The 26,595-nt window shown below is 48.5% G+C and overlaps 2 protein-coding genes and 1 long non-coding RNA gene across 4 annotated transcripts; 1 reads left to right on the top strand and 2 right to left on the bottom strand.

The window, feature by feature from the left end:
* Window positions 1-128: 128 nt before the first annotated feature.
* Window positions 129-5,839, bottom strand: ING2 (inhibitor of growth family member 2). Of its 2 annotated transcripts, XM_080379342.1 has the most exons (3): window positions 4,788-5,839; window positions 3,864-3,888; window positions 1,262-1,399 (listed from the first exon to the last, which is right to left on the bottom strand). In XM_080379342.1, exons 1-3 carry the CDS (start codon window positions 5,669-5,671, stop codon window positions 1,391-1,393), a joined length of 918 nt encoding a protein of 305 aa, XP_080235468.1. In that variant the 5' UTR covers window positions 5,672-5,839; the 3' UTR covers window positions 1,262-1,390. The 2 variants fall into 2 exon arrangements, with proteins under 2 accessions (XP_080235469.1, XP_080235468.1); XM_080379343.1 differs by lacking the exon at window positions 3,864-3,888 and having other exon boundaries at window positions 129-1,399; window positions 4,788-5,123.
* Window positions 5,840-5,847: 8 nt separating this feature from the next.
* Window positions 5,848-9,446, top strand: LOC308060602. Its single transcript, XR_013926810.1, has 2 exons — window positions 5,848-6,385; window positions 7,177-9,446. It is a non-coding gene; the product is annotated as an uncharacterized lncRNA (long non-coding RNA).
* CDKN2AIP (CDKN2A interacting protein) lies at window positions 9,237-21,748 on the bottom strand. Its single transcript, XM_080379329.1, has 4 exons — window positions 21,409-21,748; window positions 21,174-21,304; window positions 15,297-20,400; window positions 9,237-9,642 (listed from the first exon to the last, which is right to left on the bottom strand). The coding sequence occupies exons 1-3, from the start codon at window positions 21,630-21,632 to the stop codon at window positions 18,953-18,955; spliced, it is 1,803 nt and encodes a 600-aa protein (XP_080235455.1). The 5' UTR covers window positions 21,633-21,748; the 3' UTR covers window positions 9,237-9,642; window positions 15,297-18,952.
* Between the last annotated feature and the right edge of the window lie 4,847 nt (window positions 21,749-26,595).

The following is a 26,595-nucleotide window of genomic DNA, read 5'->3' as shown; positions in this document are numbered from 1 at the left end:
GAGAGACCATCTTAAACAATAAAGGCCACATCAGGATGCTCAACAGAATGCAGACAAAATCTACTAAGAATATCCAAAACTGCTTATGCACTATAATTCTACCATAGCCACGAACTGACTCCCAAGTGTAAAGTCACAAAGACGAGTTTAATATTGACAAAAAAAAAAAGCTTAAGTTAGTGGTATTTTCTTCCTTGAAATAACACACTGGTCATATGAAAGTCACTGAAGAGGTCTGCTTTTAGCTCGGAAGACTTTTACAGTTACAGCTGAATTCAAAAACCCCAATTCCAAATGTGTGATGTTAACACAAAAACTGAGAACTCAAGACCTGGGATAAAGAACAAATTCAGTTGTTAAGATTCTAGCAGTTAGGTGAGGCCTTTCAAGGCCTTTCCCAAAACATGAGAAGTTCTTCAGTATCTTTCCCACCACCATTATTTCAAGATTCACAATGTTCTTTAAAATACTAATGGGGTTAAATTGAAACCAAGCGCCATATGCTTGTAATGTCTTCTGTGAAGGTCTGAAGCCACCCTGTATCAATTATTTGGTTATTCAGTGCAGAAAGTTAAAGATCACAGAAGGTATAACAGCTTTTAATACTCCATTAATATTATAGATTAAAAATTATTGCATAGTCTTATGCATTTCCTAAAACAGCGTTCTCTGGAAATTAAACATTTTTATATAAAAAGAGCAACTCTTTAAAACATGAATTGCTTTCACTACCTCGATCTTCTATCCTTTTTTGATTTGTCAGTACATTTGTCCATTGTTTTCTCATTGTCTCCTCTGCACTTGGGGCAATACCACTTGCCCTTCGGTTTGTAGGTGAGTCCAACACATGAGAAGTGGAACCACTCGATAGGACACTGTTCGTTGTCACATCCTATCATTTCGCCATAAGACACTTGGTTGCATAAGCAGTAAGTTGGTTCATTGGGATCAATTGCAAACTCTACAGGTGAAACCTCTCTCTCTTGTTTGGCTTTGGAGCGCTTTTTCTTCTTGGAAGATTTAGATCTTTTTTCTTTAGGTGGCTGATCATCGCAGTCATCAATACCATTTGCTATATGGCACAGATCACGGCTTTCGCTGGTTCGCTGGCGACGAGGTCTACGCGAAGATCTCTCTGGCTGGCAGGACTCCATCTTTGCCTTTTCCAGAGGCTTTTCATTCTCAGACAGATCTTGAAAACATTGAGAGTGTGTTTCCATTTGCCGGGCTCTATTCTCTACCAGTTCTAGCATTTGAGTAACTATTTGAATTTTCTCATCTCCAAGTTCTTGGCTGTTGATTAATGCACGCTGAAGATGCTGCTGCAAGCGTTTCTTCTGAACAGGATCATTTTCTGACTTGTATTTTTCATAGACATCATCTATTTCTTTTAACGCTTCTATAAAATAAAGATAGTAAGAATAATTAAACAAGATGGAACATGCTCAAGAAAATATAGAAATGTATTTTTAACTGATGAGAAATAGTACAAATTTTAATTATAGTATACCCTAGTGGGCTAGATTGGATATTTTATTCAAGTTACCCAAGGTCATCAAATCAGTGTGTAAGATCACAATCTGTTCCAAGAAAAAATTCTTAAGTTCCAAGAAAAAGCAAGCTTATTTTAGCCATTGGAAAAAGAAAGGATAAACCAAGAAAGGGAATCATAGCTGCTGGAGCACGGATAGTCCATATCCTGGCTCCATCTGAAAAAGCAGGAATTTCTGTTGAGAGCCCTTACCACAGTAGTTCCAAAACCCTGGCCTACAAACTAAAGCTATAGCTTATTGTACCACAGGAAGAAACTCAGAATTCATATAATCATTACATAATATATAACACTCCCCAATTAGGATATCCAGATTCTCTGCCTTCCCCTTCTTATTCATCTAAATGTTTGGTATTACACTTTCAAGTTGACGTCGTTATAAATAAGGAGTACGACAACTGAAGTTACATAATAGTATAGTTACAATCAGGATTTAAATCAACTTAAACCACTCAAAATGCTTTTCCTTTTTTAAGCAATCAGTAATGAGCGGCTCACAGTCTGACTTCTAAGCTTTTCTTCTTGCACGTTGTGCAAAATAACTGGATGAGTGGCTGTGAATCTTTAATAAAATTTAGTTCTTGAAAGCGAGTTTAATGAACCCAAACAGGGTTAACAAAAGCCTTATAAGCCAGCCTTAGTCTGTACTCTACTTTTCTATACTGCTGGATTTTAAAATAGTATCTTCAGATCAAAACTTACACTAGATCTATACGCAAAAGACAGAGAAATTGCTAACGTGGAAGGAAATAGATCTGTAGAACTGACAGTGAAACCTGATGCACAGTGTTAGCTACAGTACTGGTTCCTTCAGAAACAACTTAAGGATTTTATTTAAACAGGCAAGGGAATTTATGAATGACACTACTTGTTTTAGAAGTAAAAAGATAGGCAGTACAATCTATCCCTTCCTGAAAGCCTGCGTTTCACAAACCGGCTTTCATTTTTAAAGTATTTGTCTGTTGTACGGTTGTGAAATGATTCAAGCTTGTGCTAAATGGGAACCATAGATATTACCTCAACATTGTTCAGAGTGATTATTTTTTCCTGCTGACATCTTGAAAGAGTAGCTTAAGCACGAACGGTCATTTTTTACTATAAATTCTGAAACCTGTATGACAACAGTAGCCAACAGCATTTTGTTCTGTTTCAGACCTTCACTAGGGGAAGATAAAAATCACTACTCTGCCTGTGCAATAATTCACTTAACCTATTTTTTCTCAACACTAGCATTTCAACTACCGTTAAAAACACAGCTGAAGTTTCCCTGCATCTTCAGCTGCATTGCTTGCCTGTTACCCTGACAGCGGTGGTGGTGAATCTTACTCTCTGCTCCTGAAAAGGATGGAGTAAGGTATGTTGTATGTGCTGAACTAGAAAGGCATAACCAGCGTACAATATTCTGCAGCCACATTACCTTCCACCCAGCTTGCTTTTTTTTGTGTGTGTGTGTGTGTGTGTGTGTGTGTGTGTGTGTGTTGAGGGGGAGGGGCGGATGGGGGTGGTGGAGAGGAGGCAATGTAGGTGCAGTTACACAGATTTCCCATAGTGGGAATGCCCTGCCTAGAAAAACCCACAAGCAGTAACTGTTCACTTTTTCACACTGTGACAAAGAAAAACATTCACCCTATGTTGACTGTTCCCTGAATGCAGCCCATGAAGATATACTGAAGACTTTAAACGGACCACCACCCATTAAAAAGAACTTGCGGACTGACAGAGATAAAAGTTCACCAAACTCCTTGTTGGTCCCCAAGATTAGAGGAGGCATCCCATCCAGCCAGCCAGCTAAACGGCTCTGAAACCCCTGCTACAAACCAAAACACACACAAAAAACCCCCAGCACAACACAAACCAGGGCCAAGTGTTCATTACAGATAATCTGATTAAGTTTGGTGGAGCTAATAAAAGCTAAAAGGATTTCAGTTTTCCAAGCACAGGAGTGGCTTTGTCCCTCCTGCATGAGCTACCGCTACCTTTTAAGCTAGCTGAAATTACAGAGTAACTGCTTTTACATCTTCAGACTTGGGCCTAAAATATTTTTATGCAACTTTTTGTTGTTGATGACATTCCGGAGGCTTTGGTAATCCGGCAACGAACTTCTGCTTTGGCCCAGTATCGTGTTAGTGGCCGGAGGAATAAAATCCAGGAGACGGAGCCTAAAGAGGAGGCGGAATCTATTCCAGGCAGACGCGGAGTGACGGCGACAGGGCAGGTAATGAGCGTGCCAGGCAGCCCAGCCTTGACCGAGAATTCAAAACGCTGCAGACAAGTCTGCGCCCCGTAGACTTTAAAACCGCGGAACACTCACAAAAGCTCCGTTCTTGCATATCTTCCTGGGTAAATTAGAAAGATAATTGAGAGAATCCGTTCACAATAGCCGTCTTCTGAGGCGGCCCATTTAGCGGCTGAAAGGCCTTAACAGCCCCCGCCGAAAGCCACGGGGAAGCCAGCCATGCCAGGGGAAGGGGGGCCGGCTCCAGCGCCCGCTCCCCGGGACACCCCTCGGCCCGGGCCCCGCCGCGCGGTGCGGGCGGCAGCGCTCCGCCGCGGTACGGCCGGGCGCAGGGCGGCGGCACAAGGTGCCGCAGCCGCGTCGCCCACGAGGAGGAGGCGGGACGGTTTGATCGGGATTTAATCCGCGTTTCGGCAGAAGCCGGAGCCCGCGGTAACTTCCCGCGAGCCGGGGACCGCTCCGGGGAGCCGCGCCTCAGCCCCCCCCGGGCAGCAGCGATCAGCCGCGGGACGGGGGCACGGCTCCGCCGGGACGCGGCACCCGCACCCCCGCGGCGGCGGGGCAGAAAGGGCTGGAAAACCGATTGCCGCCCCGCCAGCTCCAGCGGCGCCGCCGCCGGTTCGAGCAGCGCGGCTGCCCGGCGGGGGAAGGCGGGGCGGGAGCGGCCCCGCACGGAGCCGGGGCCTAGCACCGGGCACGGAGGCACCGCCGGCTCCCAGCGCCTCCGGTGACCGGCCGCCGCCCCGCCGCCGCCGCGGGGCGCCCTCCCCCGGGAGGGACCGGCCGCCGGCGAACGCGGCGCCCCGGCAACGCCGCCGGCTCAGCCCCGCGCAGGCCCCGGCAGGGGGCCCACCCCGGCGCCCACCCCCCTTGCACCGGGCCCGCCCCAGCTCCGGCCTCTCCGCGCCGGGCGCATGTGCGGCGGGAGGCCGCCCCCTTCCCACCCCCCCGTCCGCCCGGTGCCCTGTGGCGGAGGCCGCGTCCCGCGGCGGCGCCCACCTTGGCACTGCGTGTCCATCTCCCGCAGCAGCGAGGCGTTGCGCTGGATGTCCAGCGGCAGCGACTCCACGCACTCCAGGTAGTCCTGCACGTAGAGCGAGAGCAGCCGGGCCCGCTCCCCGCCCGGCGCCGCCGGCCCCGACACCAGCTGCGGCCCCGCCAGCATCATCCCCCCGCGCCAGCAGCACATCCGCCGCCGCCGCCGCGCCGCCCGCACCGGGCGCGGGGTCCCCGCGGCGGCCCCGCTCCGCTCCGCTCCCTCCTGCCGCCGCCTCCCTGCCCGCCGGGGGCCGAGCTGCGCGGGCCGCGCCGAGGCGCCGCGGAGGGGCGGTGAGGGCCGAGCGCACCCCGGGCCGGGCCGCCCCGCCGCGGGGTCCCGCGCCCCTTCCCGCCGCGGTGCCGCCGCCGAAGCAAAACCCACTCGGAGCCCCCGCCCCTGGCCGCCGGGCTGCGCGCATGCGCGAGGCCCTGCCCTTATAAGGCGCGGCTGGCGGCGCTGCCAGGGGTTCGCATTCTCCCGCCTTCCCCGCTCGCCCGCTCCTACTGGCCCGGCGCGCGGCGAGGGGCGGGAGCCAGCGCGGGGGCGGAGCCTCTCTTAAAGGCGCACGCCTCCTCCCTCCGCGCCCGGGCGGAGCGGTGACCCCCCCCGGGGGGGGGGGTGTCGTGGTCGTGGCGGGGGGCTGCCCCGCGTCCCGCAGCCCGGCGGCAGCGCGCAGTGAGGCGGCGGCGCCCGAGCGGGCCCGCCCCGCCCCGCGCCGGGTGCCCCGGCGGCGCCCGTGTGTGGACGGGGGCGCGCGGCCGCTGCGGGGGGCGCTGAGGCGCCACGCGCGCGGGGCGGGAGCTGCCCCAAGGGCCGGGCGCGTGCGTCCCCCGGGCACCGCCATGCCCGCCCCCGGCCCCGCCGGGCAACCGGCGCCGCGCCCTCGCTGCCCTCCCTGAGGGGCAGCCGGGGCCGGCCTGTGCCCCCTGCCGCGGCCCTGCCGCGGCCCTGTCGCACCCTGTGCGAGGGCGAGCCGAGGAGCGCAGAAACGCCGGCCGGGTGTGAGTAGTTGCGTTTTACCTGCAGCTTTCAGTCAGCTCCCGCCGCTGCGGAGCTGTTGGCAGGGCAGGAGCGGCGCCGGGGCCTGGCTCCGAGGACCGGGAGTGTCACCAGAGGGAGACCCCCGGGGGTCCCTCAGGCGTGCCTCCTGCTCTCGCCAGGCGTGCTTGTTAGCGCGGGCTAGCGCCTCTCGTTGGTCGGTCGCCCCCTGTTTATTTGCTCTTCCCAAAAACGTTCGCTGACCTTGGAGACGCTGGGGAGTTTACCTGGAGGATGTGCTGTGGCTGTCGCGGAGCGAGCTTTGTTCCCTCTATAGGCTGTGATGCTCTGCACTGTGTTTTCAGCCGTAACCCTGAAGCTCCCCACATTTTCAGGAGATAATAGCAAAGATATCCGAGCTAGCAGAAATGTGCAGAAGGTTTACGTTTGATGCTGAAGCCTTACCATTTGCACCGTCCTCTCATTTTCTTGGGAGTATTTTGGCATACAAAATAATCTGCCAGCACTCTCGAAACATGCCTGTTCGGAAGGCATCGTGACTGACAGGAGGGGGATGCGAGTAAGTTCTATTGCAATAAAACGTGTACGCGCATTACATTGTTTGCAGGCGGCTTGTGTATTTCTCTCCCAGGCGCTGTTGTGAGCTGTATGTGCAACAGTTTATTTCTGAAAAGCATTTTCCGTCGTGAGGTTTGTACCCGTAGCAGAGGGACAGGCTATGTGCAGGGAAGGCAAGTTTAGTCTGCTACACAAGTGTGCTCTGCTGCCAAGCTTTTCTCACTGCAGCAGCTGATAGGGTGCGGCATCTAGTTCATTCATATCCTCCAACTGTAAGAAGCAGTAGTTTAGACTGCTCTTACCCATGATAAAAGCTACCTGATTTAGCTTTAAAGAAGAGCAAAGTGATTTCTACTAAACGATCACTTAGGGAGGCTGAGTGGCATTTTATCCTGAGGAGTCATTTCGGAGAATTTCAAATAAGGCATCAAAGAACTTTAGCCTTTCGAAAGCCGCTTGCCTGCCAACAAACCTCCCAAGTTTGACGCTGTATCCTGTCTTTCCCAAGGCTGTTGCAGAATTTGCATCAAATGTTGGCTACAACAAATATAATAGGAAATAGAAGTAGAAACACACTTTTCAGCTACATGCTTTTCCCTACTGGAAGAATAATACAAAGCAGATTGAATTATTAAAAGGTTGAGATTTCATCCCCACCTCTCTGTCAGGCATTTCTCTGATCTTTACTACATGAAGAATAATCGGTAAGCATCAGGGAAGAAAATCTTGTGGAGTCTTGAAACATCCTGACAGGACCTGTACGTTTTGCAGTATGTTGCATTTATATTTGAGGAACCTGAAAAAAAGCGGGGAAAATGCAACACCTGGCAAACAGAAAAACCAGCATCAGAGATAAGTGAATTCAAGGGTAAAATGGTGCGTGTGTGTAATCTGAATTCCCCCAAACCCCTTCTGTCTTAAATTCCTACCTGTAGGTAAGTGGCCAGTGCTGAAAGAGTACCGGTACTGATCCTGTAGATAACATTTTAGGATGGCATGATCTAGAGTAGTGGTTAAGTAGCAGTACAGGTTGCTCAGAGAGGTTGTTTAGTCTCAGTCCTTGGATATTTTCAGAGCCTAACTGGATGAGGCCTGGCACAACCTGATCTGGCTGTGAAGCTGGCTGGCTTTGATGGCCTCCAGAGGATTCCTTCCAGCCTACTTTTTTCCTGTGGTTCTGTGAATACATGTTCTGTACCAGGTAGTTCCATGGCTAGTCCTACGACAAAATTAGTGTGTTGAACTTCACTGACTTTGTCTGGCCAGCCTGCATATTACCATCTCACATGATGGCAATCTGAAAGTGTTATTTTCCTAAGACCCGGGAAAGTATTTAAACACATCCTTAACTTTCAACTCAGGCAGCTGCTAAGCTGCTATCCTACATGACAGTGATTTTCATACATCTACATCTAAGATGTGAAGTAATTGTAGCTGTAGACGGGCAGCTTTGCCTGAGTCAGCAGTGTGTTGGCAAGTTCATAGAAATGATGAAAACAAAGTTGTAGGCAGTACTTTCAAAACATTGTTACTCTGATGTCACCAGCCAAAAAACCAGGAAGTAGTTTGCCAAAACTCAGTGTGTTCATATTCTTAAGAGGACATCTCCATCTTAAAATCTGTAACACCAGTAAAACCAGCTGCTGCTTTTTTGTGTGTCGTGACAGCTCAGATTAATGAAGCTAAGCCTCAGATCATTTTATGCTACTTGTCTCATTTTTGCACAAGCAGATTTGGAAAGTGAAATTAACCCAGTTCCATCGGCAGCGAACAGCTAAAACTTAATGGTGTGGTATTCATTGCTGTCACTTCTGAGTAACTGAAGCCTCTTCAGTTTAATTTTTTCATATAATATAACAGATAATTACTGTAGAGGCAAAAAGCACTACCTGTATACCAGTGCCAAAGGACCTAGATTAAGTGATACAATATTCTTTAGAAAGAAGATTCTTTCTGTTTCAAGGGGATGTGTTTCTGCTTATAATGAGCTTCAGTGGCTGTATTGTTCTGCCATGTCATGAAGAAAGCAAGCTGAGAAATAGAGATTTCCCCTACAAAGCAAAAAAACATAGGAAAAATGTTCATTAAAAATTAACATGTTATTTAAAATAAAAAATTAATTACAATTATATGTTAATTTAAAAGTAACATTTTGGCATCCCTCTTTTCTGACAAGAAACTAAATATGGGCCACTGGTAAAGAAATAGCCAAGAAGGTCTTTTTAGAATAATTTGTAACATTTGTGACAGGTGGTTTCTGTGCTAAAAACTTGCTGTATGTCACTATGGGGGAAGCAATATCTAAGGTACAGCAGAGATCTGCTAATGTTTGCTGAACTTAAATGTTGTCTGCTGCTTTCAAACCCTAAAATAAAGATTTAAGTTTTGAGTAGTCTTAAGAATGCAGCAGTAACATTAGACCAGATTTCCATAGGAAAAAAGAAGCCTTGGCTTGCTGCATGTTTGAAGCGTCAGGGACATGGAAAACAAGAGTAGTGGGCTAAATTCTCCGGTTTGATCATGCCTCAAAATGGCTAGAAGAAAGCACTCGAGAATTTTGAGGTACTGGACTCAAGTTCACAGGTTGATAGCCTCTGTGACGCAACTATATCTCTTCTTTCGATGCCTGTGAGAATAATCTGGAGAGAAGACACGGCACGGTAGAGCAAAATCCTGCTATTTGTGGAGGTGGACAGGCAGAATGACCATAGATTTCCACATACCCTCTCCACTAAGTGGAGAATTGTCAGCTTGATGTCAACATTCACAGTGGTATCGGGGATATGTTATTAGGGTGTATTACATAAAACCCACCTCAATGGTTGTCTTCCAAGAGCAATAATACACAGAAGTCCTATATTCAATTTATTTAGATTGATTTATATGTCTCTAAACTACCCTCACTTTTCGTGGAGAACAGATCCCAACAGCTTTGTTTCTTTATTGATAATTTCCCAGTACGGTTTTTCAAAGTTGCAATCAGAGAATTTCCCTTCTTTTTGTGAAAGTTTGTTTCCTTATATTGTATAGATTTTGATATGTGCGTGTATATATATGTATATGTATGTATATAAAAAATATTTCCAGATATTTAGTCCAAATCTTATTTTTCCCTTTTGCAGTTTTGCCTCTCATCTGTGGTAATCTTGATTTTATATCCTGAAATCATAGCTGATTCCTGTCCCGTTTCACCTGATAATATGCAAGTTGGTAAGATTTTGTTCAGCATTCCATTGATAGCATGGGAAGAGTTTCAGCCTGTGGAAAACATAATGAAAAGCAGCATTATGGATGGGGACCAGTCTGTAAGGGGCTGTAATAGTGAAAGACCTACTTAGCATTTAGTAGAAACACTCAAACGATGATACCAGGGTGCTTCCTTTAAGCGAATGGAACAGAACTTTTTGACACTCTACGTTTCTTGGTAGGCTTGCTTCTCTAGTTTCTGTGAGACAGAGAGGATGAAGAGTTCTCTGAGATACCAAGAAAATGCAAAGAAAAGAAAGAATGAGTACAAGCCAGGTGGGCCTTTTAGAAGTCAGCTGAAGAAAGCTATAGGCCATAGAAAAGTTGTATGGAAAGGCCATAGCTGACCTTCATATAATATTCCAGAAAGAGGCTATCTTTCCCAGAGCTACAGAGGCAGTGGCATGTTTGTCTGGATAAGCTGTTCTTGAAAACCTCTCTAATATCAGGTCATCCAAAAAAGATACTTCCCTGTAATGGCAGACATTGCTTGTGATTTTCCTTAAATATTAGGCTTGATTTATCTGGTGAAATACAAATCATATGGTATTTTGCTGATTGACTGGATACCGAGCAAAAACAAATTCCAAATCAAATACAAGAGTAAATGCAGTTTATTATACTACAACACGATACAAGAAAATAGCATGCAATATGAGGAAACAGTCCTAGTTATTATTCACAATATGATAAAGGAGCAATAGGAGCGAAGCACCAAATCATTATTGCAGAGCGTTACAGAGACTGAGAAAAGGACACATCACCAACTACCACCTTAACATCATCCAGGCCCACACTTCGGCTGGGAAGCCCCGCTGCAGCCGGCACCAGGAGTCTCTCGGTAACTGGGAAAGTTCCTACGTGGTGTGTCCACCCGTAGGTGAGGCTGCTGTCCAGTCCTGGAGCTTGCCTGCCTTTACACTCAGTGAAAAACAAAAATAGTTTACACACCTAGTGTATGTAAACTTTTAAGTTTAGGTGAAGTGCAGGCGTGCGCTGTCTCATGGCTGGTAAGCTTCACACACACCAGGGATGTTGGCCCAATGCCCAAGCGAGGTGGAGTTATCGTCATGACACAGCTGCACACGGTATTTACTGTCTGGATGGTCCTGCTCACATCTTGCTTGTTCAGGGGGCTCAGGACAAACACCACCTGCTCATTAAAGTTGTCTTAGAGCTCCCTGAGCTCACTGTCCAGGTTAAACAATTCCTAATTAAAGACAAAGACTTCTTCATAAGCAGTAATCAATTTCATAAATTTTTCACCATGTATGGAAACAACCATTATTATTTTTCTCTTTCGTTTACACAAGTGTAGGACTCCTACAAATAAGACATGGACTAAGGTCAGATCATTTCAATAAGGTGATAAACTAAACCAGTACATTTCCTGAAAACACTGGCATGTGTTTTTCTCCCATCTAGCCTCCTGCTCTGCTGTATCAAACAGCTGTCTAGCACTGAGTAACAAACTTCCCACACTGATCAGGAGATGTATGTTCTTCATCCAAATGCAAACATCTGTTCAAAACTGGAAAAGGTCCAAGTTTTCTGCTAATATGCCTTAAAAGAAAATAATGAGTGCAAATTAGTAATCAGTTGACTTATATTAACACGTGGAGGAAGGCAGCTGCAATATCCAGCTCATCTTTTTTCTTCAAGCTGATGGGTTCTGTTTATCTCACCATGAGCGGAGTGAAAAACGGAATAAAGTTTGCTAACTAGGGTTAACTTTGTGCTTTATTTTGTAATGACTATTTATCTATTTTTACAGTTCTTCCCATTCAGCTTCCGTATTCTAATCCCACGGCTGTACCCAAAAGTGTTTTGAGAATTTGATAGGCCAGGGCAGGGCCTGTTAGGGAAATTCACTTTTATGTGAAGTCATTGCTTCCATCAGAGCATACTGACATGCTGTCACTCTGAGCAGAACCACACTGCTCCTTTTTGAGAGTATCCGCTAGGTGCTATGGAGCATGCTGGCTGGCATAGCTCCTTAGAGGAGGGGGACACTGCTGACCAGCTGAGGGGCAGTGGATGGCTGCTGCAATGGGGAGAGCCACATGGATCATTCCCTGTCATTTAAAACATAGATCTGTCTGCTCGTGGCTTAAAGTGACATGTCCCTGTTTTCCTCTCCAGGAAACAGCTTTCAGACAGTGACTCTTCTTCCTCACCTACCATTTTAAAGCATAAATGATCCGGTGGATTTGCTTTCCAGCTCCAGAGCGAATCACCATGCCAAAGAACTGGCAAAGTGTGCTAACGATGTTTAGGGAAGCCAGGTGAAGAACGTTAACAAGTTAATCTTATGCAAGTGAGCGACAACCGTCTTTATTGTCTTGCTTGAGCCCTGAGGCTTGATCCTCTTCCGTTCAAGTAAATGGAAGAATCCAAGTGACTTTAACGGAAAAGAACTGAGCCCCTTTTGCCCACAATAAACAAAGGATTTTTTTGTGTGCTCTTACCTGAGCTACACGCTAACATGCATGCTGTGTTTCTGTGATTCTGTTACTCAGCGCAGGTCATGTGAAAAACATGTTCTTACTTCTTCCTCTTACAAGAAACAAACATACACAATGGCACCTTTGTAATCAAGATTGTGAAATGAGGGCAGGCAGTTTCAGTAACTGATGGTTTAAGACATTCGTAATACTCTCCCCTGTGTGGATATTGATTTTCCTTTCCAACTCAGGAAACGAAGGTGGGAGTCATCCAGCCAAATATGTCGAGTGAGAGAGAATCTTAGTCTAAGTAGGTCTTGCCCTAAAAATGTCTCCATTGTGAGGGGAACCCAGGTCTGTTGCTGCAGATGTCAGTGAAATGAATTCCATTCCGTATGTGGAGATGGGGTAATTACATGCCTGTAGTTATCTCTTGTAATTTCAGAGTTCCCCTGAAATCTTGAAGAGAGTTTTAGCATATGTCATTACAACTCCAAGCCAAACAGGAGGAAGCTTCATTTTATTTCCCTAGTGTGGATTTTTTTTTCCTCTTTCAAATCTGCTTAGCCAAACCTAGTACAAATGTTTAATCTCTAGTGCAACTGAAATGTCACTGCAAATAGCACCAGAGAGTAACTTCATATCTTCAAAATAACTAGCACCAAGTCACCTGCATTATGTGTTTCTTAGGGGTGCTGCTGCTATGCAAGTTTTCCGGTGCAACCACTTACTCCAAGTTACCAAAAATTAGTATTATTCTATACTACTAACATATGATTGATGCACATTTCTTCCAGGAACTGACAGTTTACATTTGCTTTATTGTTCAGTTGTAATTGTGAGAAAAATTATTGGTTAAACAAGATGAAGAGATGCCTAGCCTCTCAACCATCCTCTTCCCCAAAATAATAAACAGAAACGTGACGTTTGCTCCAAACTAATGAAGAATTTGGGGTGGAAGACCACTGTCAAACCATGGGCAGCATCTGGTGGAATATAGTTTGTCTCTTCGACTGCAGTTAAAATGTAAACACCAGAGGATTTAGAAAATCAGGCAAACATTGGTTTGATCAGCTTTCTTAGTAGTGACAAGTAGCTTCTGCACAGTGTGGTTCATCTCTGACAGAGCAGTCCATTTGGGCCTAACAATTAATGTTGCTTGACCATCAGTGACTAGTCAAACTTCAAAGGGCTGTAGGCTCAGATGTCAGAGCCAAACAATGCTTTTTTAGTTGTAGGAATGCTACCAGAGGAACAAAATACCTAACTGGTAACCACTGGAACTCAATCTTCCATTGCCTTAGCAACAGGCAGTTGTGCTCAGAAATTACCATGTGCCGTTTTCAAAATTAGCCTCCGATGTATTTGAAACTATTACCAGGTATCGACCCAAAACCTGCTTTTGTGAGCGCTCTTACGTGTCTTCAGCGCAGGTGGAAACCTCTGCTGCCGTTTACAGAAGGGCAGCCGTATGTCTGAACAGTCACTTGCAAGTGCCGGCAGCACTCTGCTCAGGCCGGCTCTGCGCTGGCGAGTACCCTGGCTCAGCAACTGTCTGCCTGCACTCACGGGGCTTCCGTCAAATGGCACAGGTGTAAATTCATGCAAGGAAGCGGAGCGGAATTAGTCACAGCCTAAAAATGGATACTTCCTGACAGCAGATTTAAAATGGGAGGTGGTGCAGTGGTAGCAGGCATAAATGACAGTATTTGCTTAAAAACACGTAACCGAGCTAGTGGGAATACCTTTGCTGTGGCAACTAACAGAACCACCTAGAAGGCACGCAAATACAAGTGAATTGTTAAATGGACAAAGAGTGTGCCGTATAACACACCATGCGGAACATGGCAAAAATGTACATTTTAGCTGAAAGAAAAGCTTAAAAAAATATTCTACAAAGCAGATATTGCTGTTAGTGTCTCTGCAGTTTGGAACTTAGAAATCTGGGTGAGAGATCTGCCTAGTGAAAGAGAGAGACGGCATCAAAGCCCTTTCAATGTGCACTTTTTTTCCTCAGGCTCTGGATTACTAGACCATGTCAGCTTACTGTCATCCACAGTCAAGCCAAGTTTGATTTTTGACGTATTCTCTCCTGTTAATAAATTTGGGGACCAACATTTAGCATAAACTACGAGGGAGAGATTTTTGTCCACACCAAGAAAACCAGCCCAAATTGTTAAGGTGCTGTAGTGCAATCTTTAGGGCCAAAAAAAAAAAAAAAGAAAACCAAACCCACGTCAGTCACCAGCCACTGCACGAGCTTCAGCTTGTCTACACAAACTTGTCTGCGGTCTTCAGCCTGTACCGCACGTGCTACCTGCACTACAGAGGGATGACAGCTCATGAAACATTAGCTGCATAGAGCCTTGGATATATCCTTCTTAGCAGATGAAACTAGGACACTGGGATTTCATTACAGTTTCTCAACCAAAAAACCCGAGAACTTCTAGAGCTGTGCCCTAGTTTAGTTGTTTCTTTTGGGATGGGTTCTTTGATAGCATTTTAATTTGTAATCTCTGTTTTCCCATGTACGTATAGCTGGTCAGATGAAGAATTATGGGAGAAAAGAGAAAGCCGCTCGAGTAGTTCAAGTGGCTAAGGCAGCAACCAAAATGACAGCTCCAGCCAGGTGGTTTGTCAGCCCCTCGTGCACCCTCGCAAAGCTCTCGTGTGAAGCGGTCAGAGCTGTCGTAGCTAGCTGTGCCCAGAGCTGCTCCCCGCTCTGCACGTGCCGGGCACAGGGGTCTGACACTGCAGCCGAGATGTCACCGTGAGGATGTTGCTGGAGGATGCACAGCAGACACTGGAGACCAGCAGGGTTTGCAAACAGTAGCGTGCCTGCGTACAGGCCACGTGCCTGGAGCTCGACCGAAAAAGCAAGACACTGCTAGCTTAGCAAACCTGGCCTCACCACCGGAGCTTCGGAAATACCGAGAGAGAGGAACCGGAAGGCAGTGGTGGCTCTGGGCTGCTGGGTGCTGTTTGGGGAAGGGGAGCATTAATCGTAATGTTCTGGGCCTGAGGTACCTGAGCTTGGGCGTTATTTTGGGGATGTCTGCCAGCGCTCTTCTGGCCTGTTTCGTACCCAGACACGACGGTAGGGCAGCAGCGGGCTGAATTCCGTGGAGCCGAGCACAGCGATGTTATCTGCTTGACATACCAGACGCAAGAACGGCGCTGCCTATGGAACGAACGTGGTGTATCGGCACGGCCGGTACTTACGTGCACGATTGCGGTGGGCAGCGGCATCTTGCATCAGGGACCCAGAGCGGGCAGGTAGCGCCGGCGGCCCTCACCGGTCCGGGGTGCCGGCCTTCCCCGGGGAGCCCCGGCAGCAGCGTAGGTGCTTCCGTCGGGCAGGGAAGGAAACCCTGCGGGCCCGGGCGGCAGCGGCAGGCGCTCCGCCAGGCGCACCCCGAAGCCCAGCGGCTGTCAGGAGAAGCGGGGTCCCGCCACCCGGAGCCACCGCCGGGAGAGCAGCGAGAGAGCATTTGCGCCTCCCGGGTAGAGCACGGGCGGGTGCCGCGCCGCTGCCGCGGGCCGGTAAAAGGGGATGGCCTGAGAGTGAGCCCCGTTCTGTTGGTGCGCCTGCGCACTACCTGCGTCTCTGTGGCCGTGACGAGAGCCCGCCCCGCGCTCATCCGCTCGGCCCGGGGGCGTCTCAGCGGGGAGTGCGTGAGGCCGGGGCGGGCGGGGGCGCGGGTAGCGCCCGGCACTCTCTGCCGGCGGTCCGGGGACTTTCCCCTAGGCGGGCGCGGGGCCCGTGAGGAACCGTGTCCTCCGTGCGTGGCCTAGCGAGCAGGTCTTCAGAACATCCCGCCCTACTGCCGGGGCCGCTCCGCCTTATACGGCACGGCAGCCGGGAGCGCCTGCCGGCCAGGGCGAGGTGGGCTGCCGCCCCGCTCCGCTCTCCGCTGGCCCCCGTGGGCGCTGCACAGCCCGGCAGCCCGCGGGCCGCCCCCGGCGGAGCCCCACGGGCACGAGTGGCCGCGACCCGTGTCCCACCGCGGCGCGGCCCCGCCCCGCGACAGCATTAAGCAAATTGAGGGCCGAGGCCCCGCCCCCGCGGCGGCAGCACGAGCGGCTGCTGGGCGCGCAGCCACGCCCCCCGCCGCGCCCCCGGCCGCGCCTGCGCGGACCCCGGCAGCCGGCGCCCTCTAGCGCCGCCGTGCGGCCAGCGCCCCCCGCGCGGCGGAACCCCCGAGCTTCTGCCCGTAGCCCCCCGAATCGGTACGGACCCGGCCCCCCGCAGCACCGGCAGGACGTGCTTCGGCTGCTGTAGCAGCCCCCAGAGGAGACGGGAGCCACGGCCGGCGCCTGCAGTCCCCAGCACTCCCGCAGGGACCGGGGCCAGCCAGCTTTTGTTTCGGTTGGTTTCACGGACCCCCCGGGGCAGCTCTGCGCACCCGCGGTGTCAGCGCGTTCGTTCTAGCCGGTCCTCACCAGCCGTGCCGGGCGATTCAAGACCAGCATCCCACCGGCTGGAGACCACGACGGCGCCTGGAAGGGAAACCCAGGGGTTTTACAGCTGACAGGACTATGCAAACCCTTCTTGCCACAGCCGGTTCTTTGAAAATCTTCATTTCTTCCTCTAGAGTTAATCAAATGTTAATAAACTCTCATTCAAATACTTAATGCTTACTTGCTTCTACGGCAGATTCTGCTTGTTGAGCTGCTTTCCATGCAGAATGCGAAATAAAAATAACACACTTCAACTTTCAGTTTATATTAAGAGTAGCTATAGACTCGTCCTTTAATGAATCACAACCAAACATCAAAGAGGAATAACATTCAAAAATTTTTTAGAAAAGTAAGCTAAAGTCAGGACTTAAAAAAAAGGCATCTAGCACCTCAGCCTTTTAACACAGTTACCCCCCCCCCCACCGCGAGGTCGGTCAACACCACAAACTTCGCTTTACAGACGGGAAACACAGGGTTTCACAGGGCAACACAGGCTGCCGTTCTCAACCGGAGACCTGGAGATGCCCAAACAGCCAGCTAGAAAACACTGTACTTCAGCGGGCACAGGACACAACTCCTGCTCCACAAAAACAGTCATTCTGTGTCTCCACCTGAACAAGGTGAGGATTTAAAAACAGATCTCAACGCTTCCTGGCACAAACACCACGACTCCTAAGTACAGCACAAAACTTGCTCTGCACTAGAAGCACGCACCAGTTCCTACGTGGCGAAAGACGCAATGTAATGTGTTGCGTTCCGAACATCAGGCGGTGCTCCAGAAACACCGAGGGGAAAACTCCTGAGAAACCCAACCAGAGCGAAGGGCGGGCGACCGAGGGCGCAGAAGCACAGGGGTCAGATGGAGGAAGCTCTCAACCAGCCATCGGGAAGCACGAGCACCTTGCCGGCTTTCAGGTGCTACAGACTGGACAGCCACTGCTGTTCAAAATCTCGTGGGTACAGTGTAACACCAGCATTGTGGTTTAAAGTCCCAAAATCACAAAAAAAAAATAATTCTGAAGTCTTTTAAGTGGACGTACATACTACCGAGACCCCAGGAATTCCTATTCGCTCCTGTAGTACTCGAACAATGGATCTGTCAGGTGTAAGGTTGCCACAAAATGATGCTAACTACTGTAACTGGACAAGAAAAAGTCAAAATAGCACTGAAGACATTATGGTTTACAGTTACATGTCATTATCCAATAATATCAAAACATGCAGTTTGTGCAGGTATTTCAGTAACATTGAAAATAAATAACATTTATTTTCAATGTTACTTTATATATTATTGAAGCAAAGAACCACTTTCTTTGCTTCAAACCATTCTGTACATCATGTAAAAACGTAGCAAAGGAAGGGCTCCGTCAGTGTGGATGCTTCACAATACACTCGCTGTCTCTAGCAGACAGCAGCATCTTCATTTTGCTTATCTTGGTGGTACAAAAGCAGAAAGATATTCCATAGGTCCACTCTATCGGTTTTACAGTATCTCAGCTATGCATCCAAAGAAAAAAATATCTCATCCTTGTGGGAGTACGCCTTGAAGCCACTCAAAGTAAAGCTTTTCTTAAAGTATCGCAAAGTTATTGAAATGGCTACAGTATTTAATAATCAAACTCAAAGTATTATAAAAGCATATCCCAGAGGTTTTGTTTCAGTAGCAGTCAAAATATGCTTAGTATAGAAATCCGTATTTATTTGGAAAAAAAACGTAAATTATATTTCACAATATAAATTAGAACTGCTTACAGAGTTTTGGTGGCTGAAGTAGCTGTGACTGGACTGCTAACTGGTAATTTGACAGTGTAACGATAAATGGGATCTAACCTGCTAGTACGTTAAATGGGATCAGGGTGTCATTTATATTGCGAGCATTAGGTAAACATCCCATAAAAATAGTCAACCAACTACGTACTCTCCTAGTATGAAGAACAGCGAACGTTATGAACAACAAGCCTGAAACAGATGACTCAACTTTTTGATTGAAATTCTTAAAACAGCTTTCAATCGTTCAAGTATTATGGTCCCTATATACATACTTCTATGTGGCTAAAAAAGACGTTACGGTAGACAACTGAGCACACTGCCATCAAATCGTAAGAATTACAAAATTGTCAGGTTTTAAACAGCAAGTTGTACCTTAATCGTTTAATTAAAAATAGAAGAATTAGGTAGACTATTTTGCAAATAAAACAGCACACTGGTGTGCTATATATTAAGGCATACCTTTAAATGCGCACTTGTTGTCTCTAACAAGTTTTATACAATTGCTACCAAGTGAAAAGACTATCATTGTCTTGCAAAACTGAGAAAGAAATACAAAATATCTGGAAGCCTACGTTTTTGAAGTACAAAACGAACCTTCAGTCCTTGTGTTGAACTACTACTATACAGGTACAAACTGCTATTCTCCCCTACAAGATCTCACGAGGATTTCTTAAAGCTGGAGGTAAATTTGAAGGTTTTGATTCTTCATCCAGAAGTACCAAATCTTCAATTTCACTACCTTTGTATTTTCTTTTGCATATCTTCACAATAACTTTCTTCTTGAGGAATAACTTCAAAGCTTCTCTTGAAGCAACCGCTTTGGCATTTTCCATACTTTTACCACAGCCAGTACCCAAGTAGACAGACTTGCACCTCAGTTCACAAACTATATTTTCTAGAGAGCTCTTATTTTGAGGCAAGTCTGCAAGTTCCTTCAGGGGAACAAAAGCAACATCTAACGTAGCTTTTACAGACTGAATAGATGAGTTTAGAAGTTCTGCGTGGTTTACGTTAGGACTGAAGCCTCCAACAGCAACCAGTTTCCAGGCTACAGCTTTGTAGAGTCTGTTGAAAAAAGGTTGCCTTTCCTTCGCATCTTCACTGGTCAATGGCTTGCACAAAGCCTTAGCAGGGCTTTCACCTGCCTGTGAGCCACTCTTGGAAGCCTGCTGCAGTGAACCTGCCTGCGTGCCGCTCTTGGAGGCCAGCAGGGAAGCACCTGCCTGAGCTCCACCCCGGGAGGCCAGTGACGAGGGACCTTGCTGAGCGCCGCTCCGAGCAGCCAGCAGTGAAGCAGCCACCTGAGCGCTGCTCTTGGAAGTCAGCAGTGAGGAGCCCTGCTGAGCACCACTCCGAGCGGCCAGCAATGATGCAGCCACCTCGGCACTGCTCTTGGAGGCCAGGAGTGAGGAGCTTGCCTTAGCAGTGCCCTTGGAAGCCAGCAGCAGCGAGGCGCCCGTCTGAGTGCCGCTCTTGGGGGCCAGAAGCAGCGAGCTGCCTGCCTGAGCGCTGCTCTTGGATGCTGACGCTGGGGCACTGGCTTGTGTTTTGGAAGACACCAAGGTAGCGCTTGTTTGCGGGGTGCTCTTAGTGGTCGGCGGCACCGTCGCTGCCTGCGGGGTGCTCTTGGTGGTCGGTGGCACCGTTGCTGCCGCTGCCTGCGGGGCACTCTTGGCAGCTGCTGGCACCGCCTCTGCCAACGGGGTGCCCTTGGCAGCTGGTGGCACTGCACTTACTGTAGTTTTCTTTTCAGGGGATGGCACGTTTTCAGATTTGCTTTCCTTAGGTGGATTTGAGCAAGGCTTCTCTCCTGACTCTTTTTCAGATGAAGATGGGGTTTGTTCAGTCATACTTTCAGCATTAGCAGATTTTTGTTCTGTTTCTACGTCTGATGCGGTGACCATTTCTTGATTTGAACTGCAAGCTGACTGGGAGCCTTCTGGATCTTTGCTAGTATCTTTTCCCTGCTTTTTTGGCGATGCCCGCTCTGTTTCCTTCAGGGCTTCTGCCTTGGTTGTTTTCACATCCTTTTCAGTATCCTTACAATCCTTGCTTTTCTCAACAGCTCGCTTCTTGGAGGGCTCCTCTACCCCTTCTGCAAAACAAGTAAAGTGTGTTATTTTCTTTTATTTCTACGCTATGAAATATCCATCTAGAGACAATTTATCTGTTTTCTAAAACTTCTAGCAATAACCTCTGTGAATTCAAAAAGCAGGTACTAGGAATACACCTGGAACTGTAATTGCAAGTATTAACCTACTGTTTCAGGAAATTTTAGTATTTTTTGGCAATAGACCAAAAATACTCAGGTGCAAGATTCCAGGTTTTGGTTTGGGAGCCATAATGCATTTCTATTCTTGAAGTCCAAACCAAAAATTACCAGAGTACATTAAACAGGCTATCTGAGCTGACGAAAAAACCCCAACCAACCAAACCAACAAAAAAGCATACTTTGTCAACTAACATCATAAACACATCCTTTAAAACCCCACTTTAAGAATTTCTTTAAGAAACTAAGTTTCCCACAAAGCAACAACACCTGACTGGTGCTTAAAGGCAGAGTAGTTAAGAACGAGTTTAAGCTGGAGTACAACAGCAGACGTTGCGTTAAATAAATAATCAGCTTAAAGGGCGCCAGTTGTAGCAGTTCAAAACAAGAGCTCCACGTCACCAGCGGAACGTGTACGCATTACATCTCTTTGACAGGTATTATTTGAGGGGGAAACAGCACAGAGAAGGGAAACGGTTAAGAAGGAGCTCGAAAAGTAAATTATTTCGACTAGTTTCTAAGCCCGAGGTAAACGGCGAACATGAAAAAACAAGCATTTTCTAGACTCCTATGTATTGTCACAGCTATGATCTGCTAACCATTGCTACTTGATATGCCTCTTTTCTTCACCTTGGCAACCAGTTCATCTCTCGTGGTGCGGACGGGCGCGCCGGTCACCTGGATGCCATCGGCCATTTCCAGCGCCTTCTCCATGACCTGCGGCGGGTACCTGGAGGGGCGACAAGGGGAGAGCAGGGGAGGGGAGGGCAGGCGCGTCAGGCGGCCCCCGCCGCCCCCGCCGCCGCCGCGGGCCCGCCGCCCGGCCGCACTCACCGGCAGCCCAGGAAGACGTGGTTGGCCCACACCATGGAGAGGGACACCAGGCGCTGCAGCTCGGCGCTGCCCGCCGCCGGCGGCGCCCCCACGTTGCGCAGCAGGAACTCCCGCCGGTGCCGCCAGTGGTGCTCGGGCTCGCAGGCCCCGCGCAGCGCCTCCGCCCACGCCACCTCCTCCGCCGTCCGCCCCAGGGGCTCGGCCGCCGCCTTGCCCGCCGCCATGGCCGCCGCCGCCGCCGCTCCGCGCGCGGGGCCCGCCTCCGCCCCCCGCAACGGAAACGGCCGCGCCGGGGCTTCCGGCCGCGCGGGATGACCTCACAGCCGGCGCGCGCGGCAGCCGCCGGCCGCTGCCCCAGGCTGCTTTGCGGCGCGCGCGCCGCCGACGGCCCGAGGGGGAGCCGCGCCCGCCCCGCCCCGCCCTGCCCCGCCCCAGCCCTCGCGGTCCCTAACGGTCCCTAACGGTCCCTGGCGGGAGGGGAGCGGGGCCCGCTGGCGGTGGGTGGGTGAGGGAGGGCGGCACACGCCGCCCCCGGGACGCCCCGCCTGCCGGGCTCGCCTGGGCGCGCTCCCGCGTCGGCGCGTCCCTGCGGCCGCGGGTGGCCTCGGCGCTTCCCGCCTTTTTCCTTGTGTTCGCGCTGCGGGTGAAGCGTGAGGCGCGCCGCGCCGGGCGTGTCGCCCACAGGTGGTTGCGTTCGGGCTCAGGCTGAGGGGAGTGTGAGCTCCCCGCCGCCCGCCCTCCCCTCCTGCCCTCACGTCTTGGGGTGCTAGGGGAAGAGAGAGTATGGCTGCCCCGGCCACCGCCGTGCTATGCCTGGTAAAAGCGTGAACAGAAGTTCCGCTTGGAGGTGCGTTCCGGCCTTCCTGAGCTCAGAGTCGATGGGATCAATGCGTGTTTTTACCTCCTCGGCATGCGATAGGAAGGTCGTGGTGAGGAAGCGGGTGGCTGTAGCATTTTTGGGAAAACACTAAATGAAGGATTCCAAGTATGAGGGCTGCCGGCTGCGGAGGGGTCAGATACTTGCTCTCGCAGCTCTGTAGGCTGACTTGCTGTTGCAAAAGTTTACCCCAGTATTTGATCCGGTTGGAGAATTCTGTGTGAAAAAGTAAAAAGCATGTGGTGAAAATACCACGAGCTTCAGTCTGCCCAGATGGTGCTTGCTGAAAGTGCAACAGAGGAGAGTTTTGAATTCCAAAGGGCTGTCCCAGGAGAGCTGTATTGATTTTTCCCTCTGAATTAGAAGTCTGTGTTTGCTTAACTTTTCAATTTTTAACACCTACATGTCATCGTGACGTGAATTACCAGACAGATTGCGTTTAAGGAAGGAGTGTTTCATGGAAATTATTACATAGAAGTTTTAACTTGCAGTACCACTGTGGTACAAACCTAAGCGATTAAGGAAACTAAGCCAGAAAAAAATAGTCCCAGTGCACTTTGTTAGAGTAGAAGTGCTTTGCCCTCGCTTTCTTGGTTAACCCGCGCGATGTCCTGTGCATTGGCAAGAATAATTCAGTGACTGAGAGAGAGCGAACAGTAATGAGTGGGATAGGACCTGACAGACATGCTGTTGTTTTGTTATTTGCATGTAGAGGAGGAAAACGGCAGAAAGTTTGTATACTCTCTGGTGTGGGTGTCTTGGAGCAATGGGTTTGTTTTGAAACGATGTCAGAAGGTTCAGAAGCAGTGCTGTGGTCTCTGCCAGTGCAGCGTTACCCGTCTGTTTAAAGGCATTCATTGTATCAGCCCTGCATGTAGTTATCTGGTAATGTAGGCCTGAATATATGAAGGGCGTGAAATGTCACACTAGGGTTTCCACTTAGACATGAGGTGGGTCTGTCTTCTGGGCCTCTGAGCCTCTGATACCACAGTTCTTGACTTCGTGGTTGATACAGACCTTAGACGGGGAGGGTGAATGGAATCCCTGGCAAACAGGTTTGAGTTTGCACTCAAACAGACATCATCCATGCTGCCGGCCTGTTTGTTCACACTCTTCAATGAACCAGTTTGCTCCCTAACGAAGCCAGCTGGGACTTGGCCCAGGCTTGAGATCTGCCCCGAGGGGCGGCAGGAATTCAGCCAGGCCTGAGGAGCTGTAGCAGGACTGCCTGTGTGCTTGCAAAGGTAGCAGAGCAAACAGCACACAGACTTGAATGCCCTGTCATCTTCCACAACCACCTGAGCTGCCAAGTGAAGTGACTAAGAACTAGTCCGTGTTGACTTGCTTATATATCAGTTAAGAGCAGGGGTGTGGAGGGTTAGACTCTAGAGGGTGACTGAGGCATCCTGTACACTCAGAGGGATCCCCAGAAGTCACATTATGGTGTTGCTGGGTGAGCCACAGCTCCTGCTGCCAAACATCAGAGGTAGGCCTCCGCATCTCAAGAGTTTTGTGTCTGCTTTTGGTCACCCATGTGCATAAGATTATATGGACTCACTCTGTGACTCCTGGGCTCATCCAAAAGTATTGTTCTAGGGAGAGCTGGAGACTCAGCACAGTTACAGAGCCTAATACGTTATCTGCTGCTAGAGTGGCTCAAGAACCGATTAGAACAACTTCTTGCCAGTTTTAGAGGAAAAATTAACTGAACGCTATTTCACCTTTTTGCCCTCTGACCATACGTGTGAGCACAAACATAGATGACAGCTGGAGAAAAGTCAGAGGGCAATCCTGCACACTTCTGGGGTAGCTCATAATAGTTTTCAGCCGTAGTGAGCAAATTCTATGGTCTGGTACCTTTCTGGCACCTTACGCTGTTAATTTTGGGTTAATTTTTCTCTAATGCTCTTTCTACGTCGGTGTAGCTTTGTTGTTGGTGCGAAGGTGACTTAAACCAAAATCAAGCCTTTTGTCTTCCCTTCCTGTTTTTTCCAGACATATTTTGTAGTGTTGCTTGCATCATACTGGAAACAGGCTAGATCCCAAGCCCGGAGCATGGGATGTCATACATGTGCACACACAAACATAGGTGTATACCCACAGTGCGGTCTGAGCACTACAGATGTACTGTCTCGGATTGATTAAACAAGCGCATGTAGTAGAAAAGAGAGGAAAATGCTGCTACTAATTTTAAAATAGGAAACAAGGGATGTTTTCATTCTCACCAGGAAAGGCAATTTTGAAGTTAAAACACCTCATTGATGGTGCTAATACTGTGCGTTTAATTTTCAACATTGGAAGAAAAGAGATGGTTTTGTTCCCACTAGGGAAGGAACTTCTAAATTCCACACTGATAGTAGTGTTGTTAGAGTCATTTGGGGCTTGATAATAGCTTCTTTTGGCAAGATATAACTAAAATCTCAAGGTGAATCATGCCAGTGTCTATAATCACGGTTGCACCTGCACTTCCTGTATAATAAAGTTTATTTCTGCCTTTGTAAACCAGTGAGTTATTATTTCTTCAAAGTCAAGTCCCGCTGAAACACAGAGGGCAGTAGCCCCATTGGGTTCAATTATGTTCTGTGCAGTTAAGGTTAATATATAGTGACACTCTTTATTCAACTTAATATGAGAAGTGTGACCTTAACATCACAGCAATGCAAAGATAAAGCTCAGAGTTATTGCTGCATAAAGGCAATAACAGAGGGGTCTTACTGGCCTGGCACAGTAAATCCTCTGAGCACCATCTGTAGGTTGGTCCCTGCTATAAGTAGTAAGTAAACACTTGAATGCTCTGGCTTAAGTTCATTAGAAATACAGCTTGAAGAAGGATGGGGAAGAGCTGTTTAGCTGTTGCCTAAGATAACGTATATGCTCTGCTGGAGCAGGTCGTTGAAGGTCTCCTAGCCAGGCAGGGGACAGCGCTTCCAGGGAGGTGTGTCTGCATGTGCCAAGGTAGCCAGTCATTACTGTTCAGTAAACTAAGCCTTGGAATAAAAGAAAATATTTGCTAAAAGAGCATTATGACTATGTAGGCTCGTCAGTGGAAGGGAAGTTAGAGCAAATCTGTGTTTTTATTTCGCCACAGTTGCGCAACTGCTGTTATGCTTCCAAGCAGCTCTGGATTACAAAATCATCCACTAATCAGATTTCTCAGTTGATGAAAATGTATTGTGTAACTGCAGTGGATAAAACTAAAGGTACAAATGAAAAGCTTAATTGATAATAATTTTCCTTTATGCGGATGTGCTCTTATTACTAGCCTAAATACAATTTTGCATTTAGTACAATGTTATACTTGAAATATATAACAATGCCTACAGTTGGGTTGTCAGTTGTTGTCCTTTAAATGAGTTTGTTAAGCTTAACTGCAGCTAAAGGGAGCATACCATGTGCTAAATTTTGCTTGCTAAACTGTGCTAAACATCCATGGCTCGATGCAAAATTTTCCATACAGAGTATGGAAGTGCAGGATGACTTTACTGTTACCAAACATGATTAAGAACAAAGGCAGGAAAAACAAAGGGCTTTATCTAGGATAAAATGTGTGGAGATCTTATCTTTGAAGTACTTAAACGCCTTTATGCTCTAGAGCAGACTTGGAATTTGTCATGAAAAACTGAATTGGGGGGGGGGTATCCGATCTTCTGAGTACACTTAGCATAATTTATAGGCCTTTGAAGAAAATCCACATTCGTGACTTAGCATGTGTCCACACCACCTTTGCTACTACTGCAGACAAGGCTACGCCAGCTGTGGGCTGCAGGGCCCAAAAGAGACCTCTGTTTGCCACTATGGACTGGGGTGGGTCTCTGGGCTGAAGGTGAGGCTATGGAGAGCATCCCCTGTGCTCCCAAAAAGCTGCTGTTTTCTTTTTTTAACAGGTGCCCAAACATGTCTGATAGGGATTGTGAGGAGACCAGGACCTGACAGGGGAGGGAAACGGTAAGTACAGAGGCAGGGGATACGGTGACACTGAAACTACTAGGGGGTAGAAGAGCTTAATCTGAGAGTAATAAGGCTGGGATACTGGGATTAAGTGAGGAAGGAAATGAAATTTTCAAGGAGAGGTGAAGGAGAATGAGTTCAAGGCAAGGGGACAGGTACATATAGATGAGGAATCAGAGGGAGACTATATGCAGGGAGTCTAGGACTAAGAGAAATAAGAGAGGATGGATGTGGAAGCCAGTGAGGAAACCAGAACTGGAGTATGTTCATAGAGCAGGCAAAATCAAACAGAATCAAGTCTTGATGCTGAGCAAAGGGACAAGCTGTGATGGGAAGGAGAGCATTGATGGAGGAACCACTGG

The sequence above is a fragment of the Falco punctatus genome (assembly GCF_963210335.1).
Source record: "Falco punctatus genome assembly, chromosome: 1".
Lineage (NCBI taxonomy): Eukaryota > Metazoa > Chordata > Aves > Falconiformes > Falconidae > Falco > Falco punctatus.
Note: the sequence above shows the minus strand (reverse complement) of the source record. Positions and strands in the feature narration are given on the sequence as shown.

Bases quoted from the DNA above. Each gene is read 5' to 3' on its own strand.
- ING2 (XM_080379342.1), bottom strand. From the start codon at position 5,671: ATGGCGGTGCCCGGGGGACGCACGCGCCCGGCCCTTGGGGCAGCTCCC. The intron at 3,889-4,787 runs GTGGGCGCCGCC...TAATTTACCCAG, and splicing joins GATGGACACGCAGTGCCAAG to GAAGATATGCAAGAACGGAG.
- CDKN2AIP (XM_080379329.1), bottom strand. From the start codon at position 21,632: ATGGCGGCGGGCAAGGCGGCGGCCGAGCCCCTGGGGCGGACGGCGGAG. The intron at 21,305-21,408 runs GTGAGTGCGGCC...TCGCCCCTCCAG, and splicing joins CACGTCTTCCTGGGCTGCCG to GTACCCGCCGCAGGTCATGG. The intron at 20,401-21,173 runs GTTAGCAGATCA...CTTGTTTTGCAG, and splicing joins AGGCATATCAAGTAGCAATG to AAGGGGTAGAGGAGCCCTCC.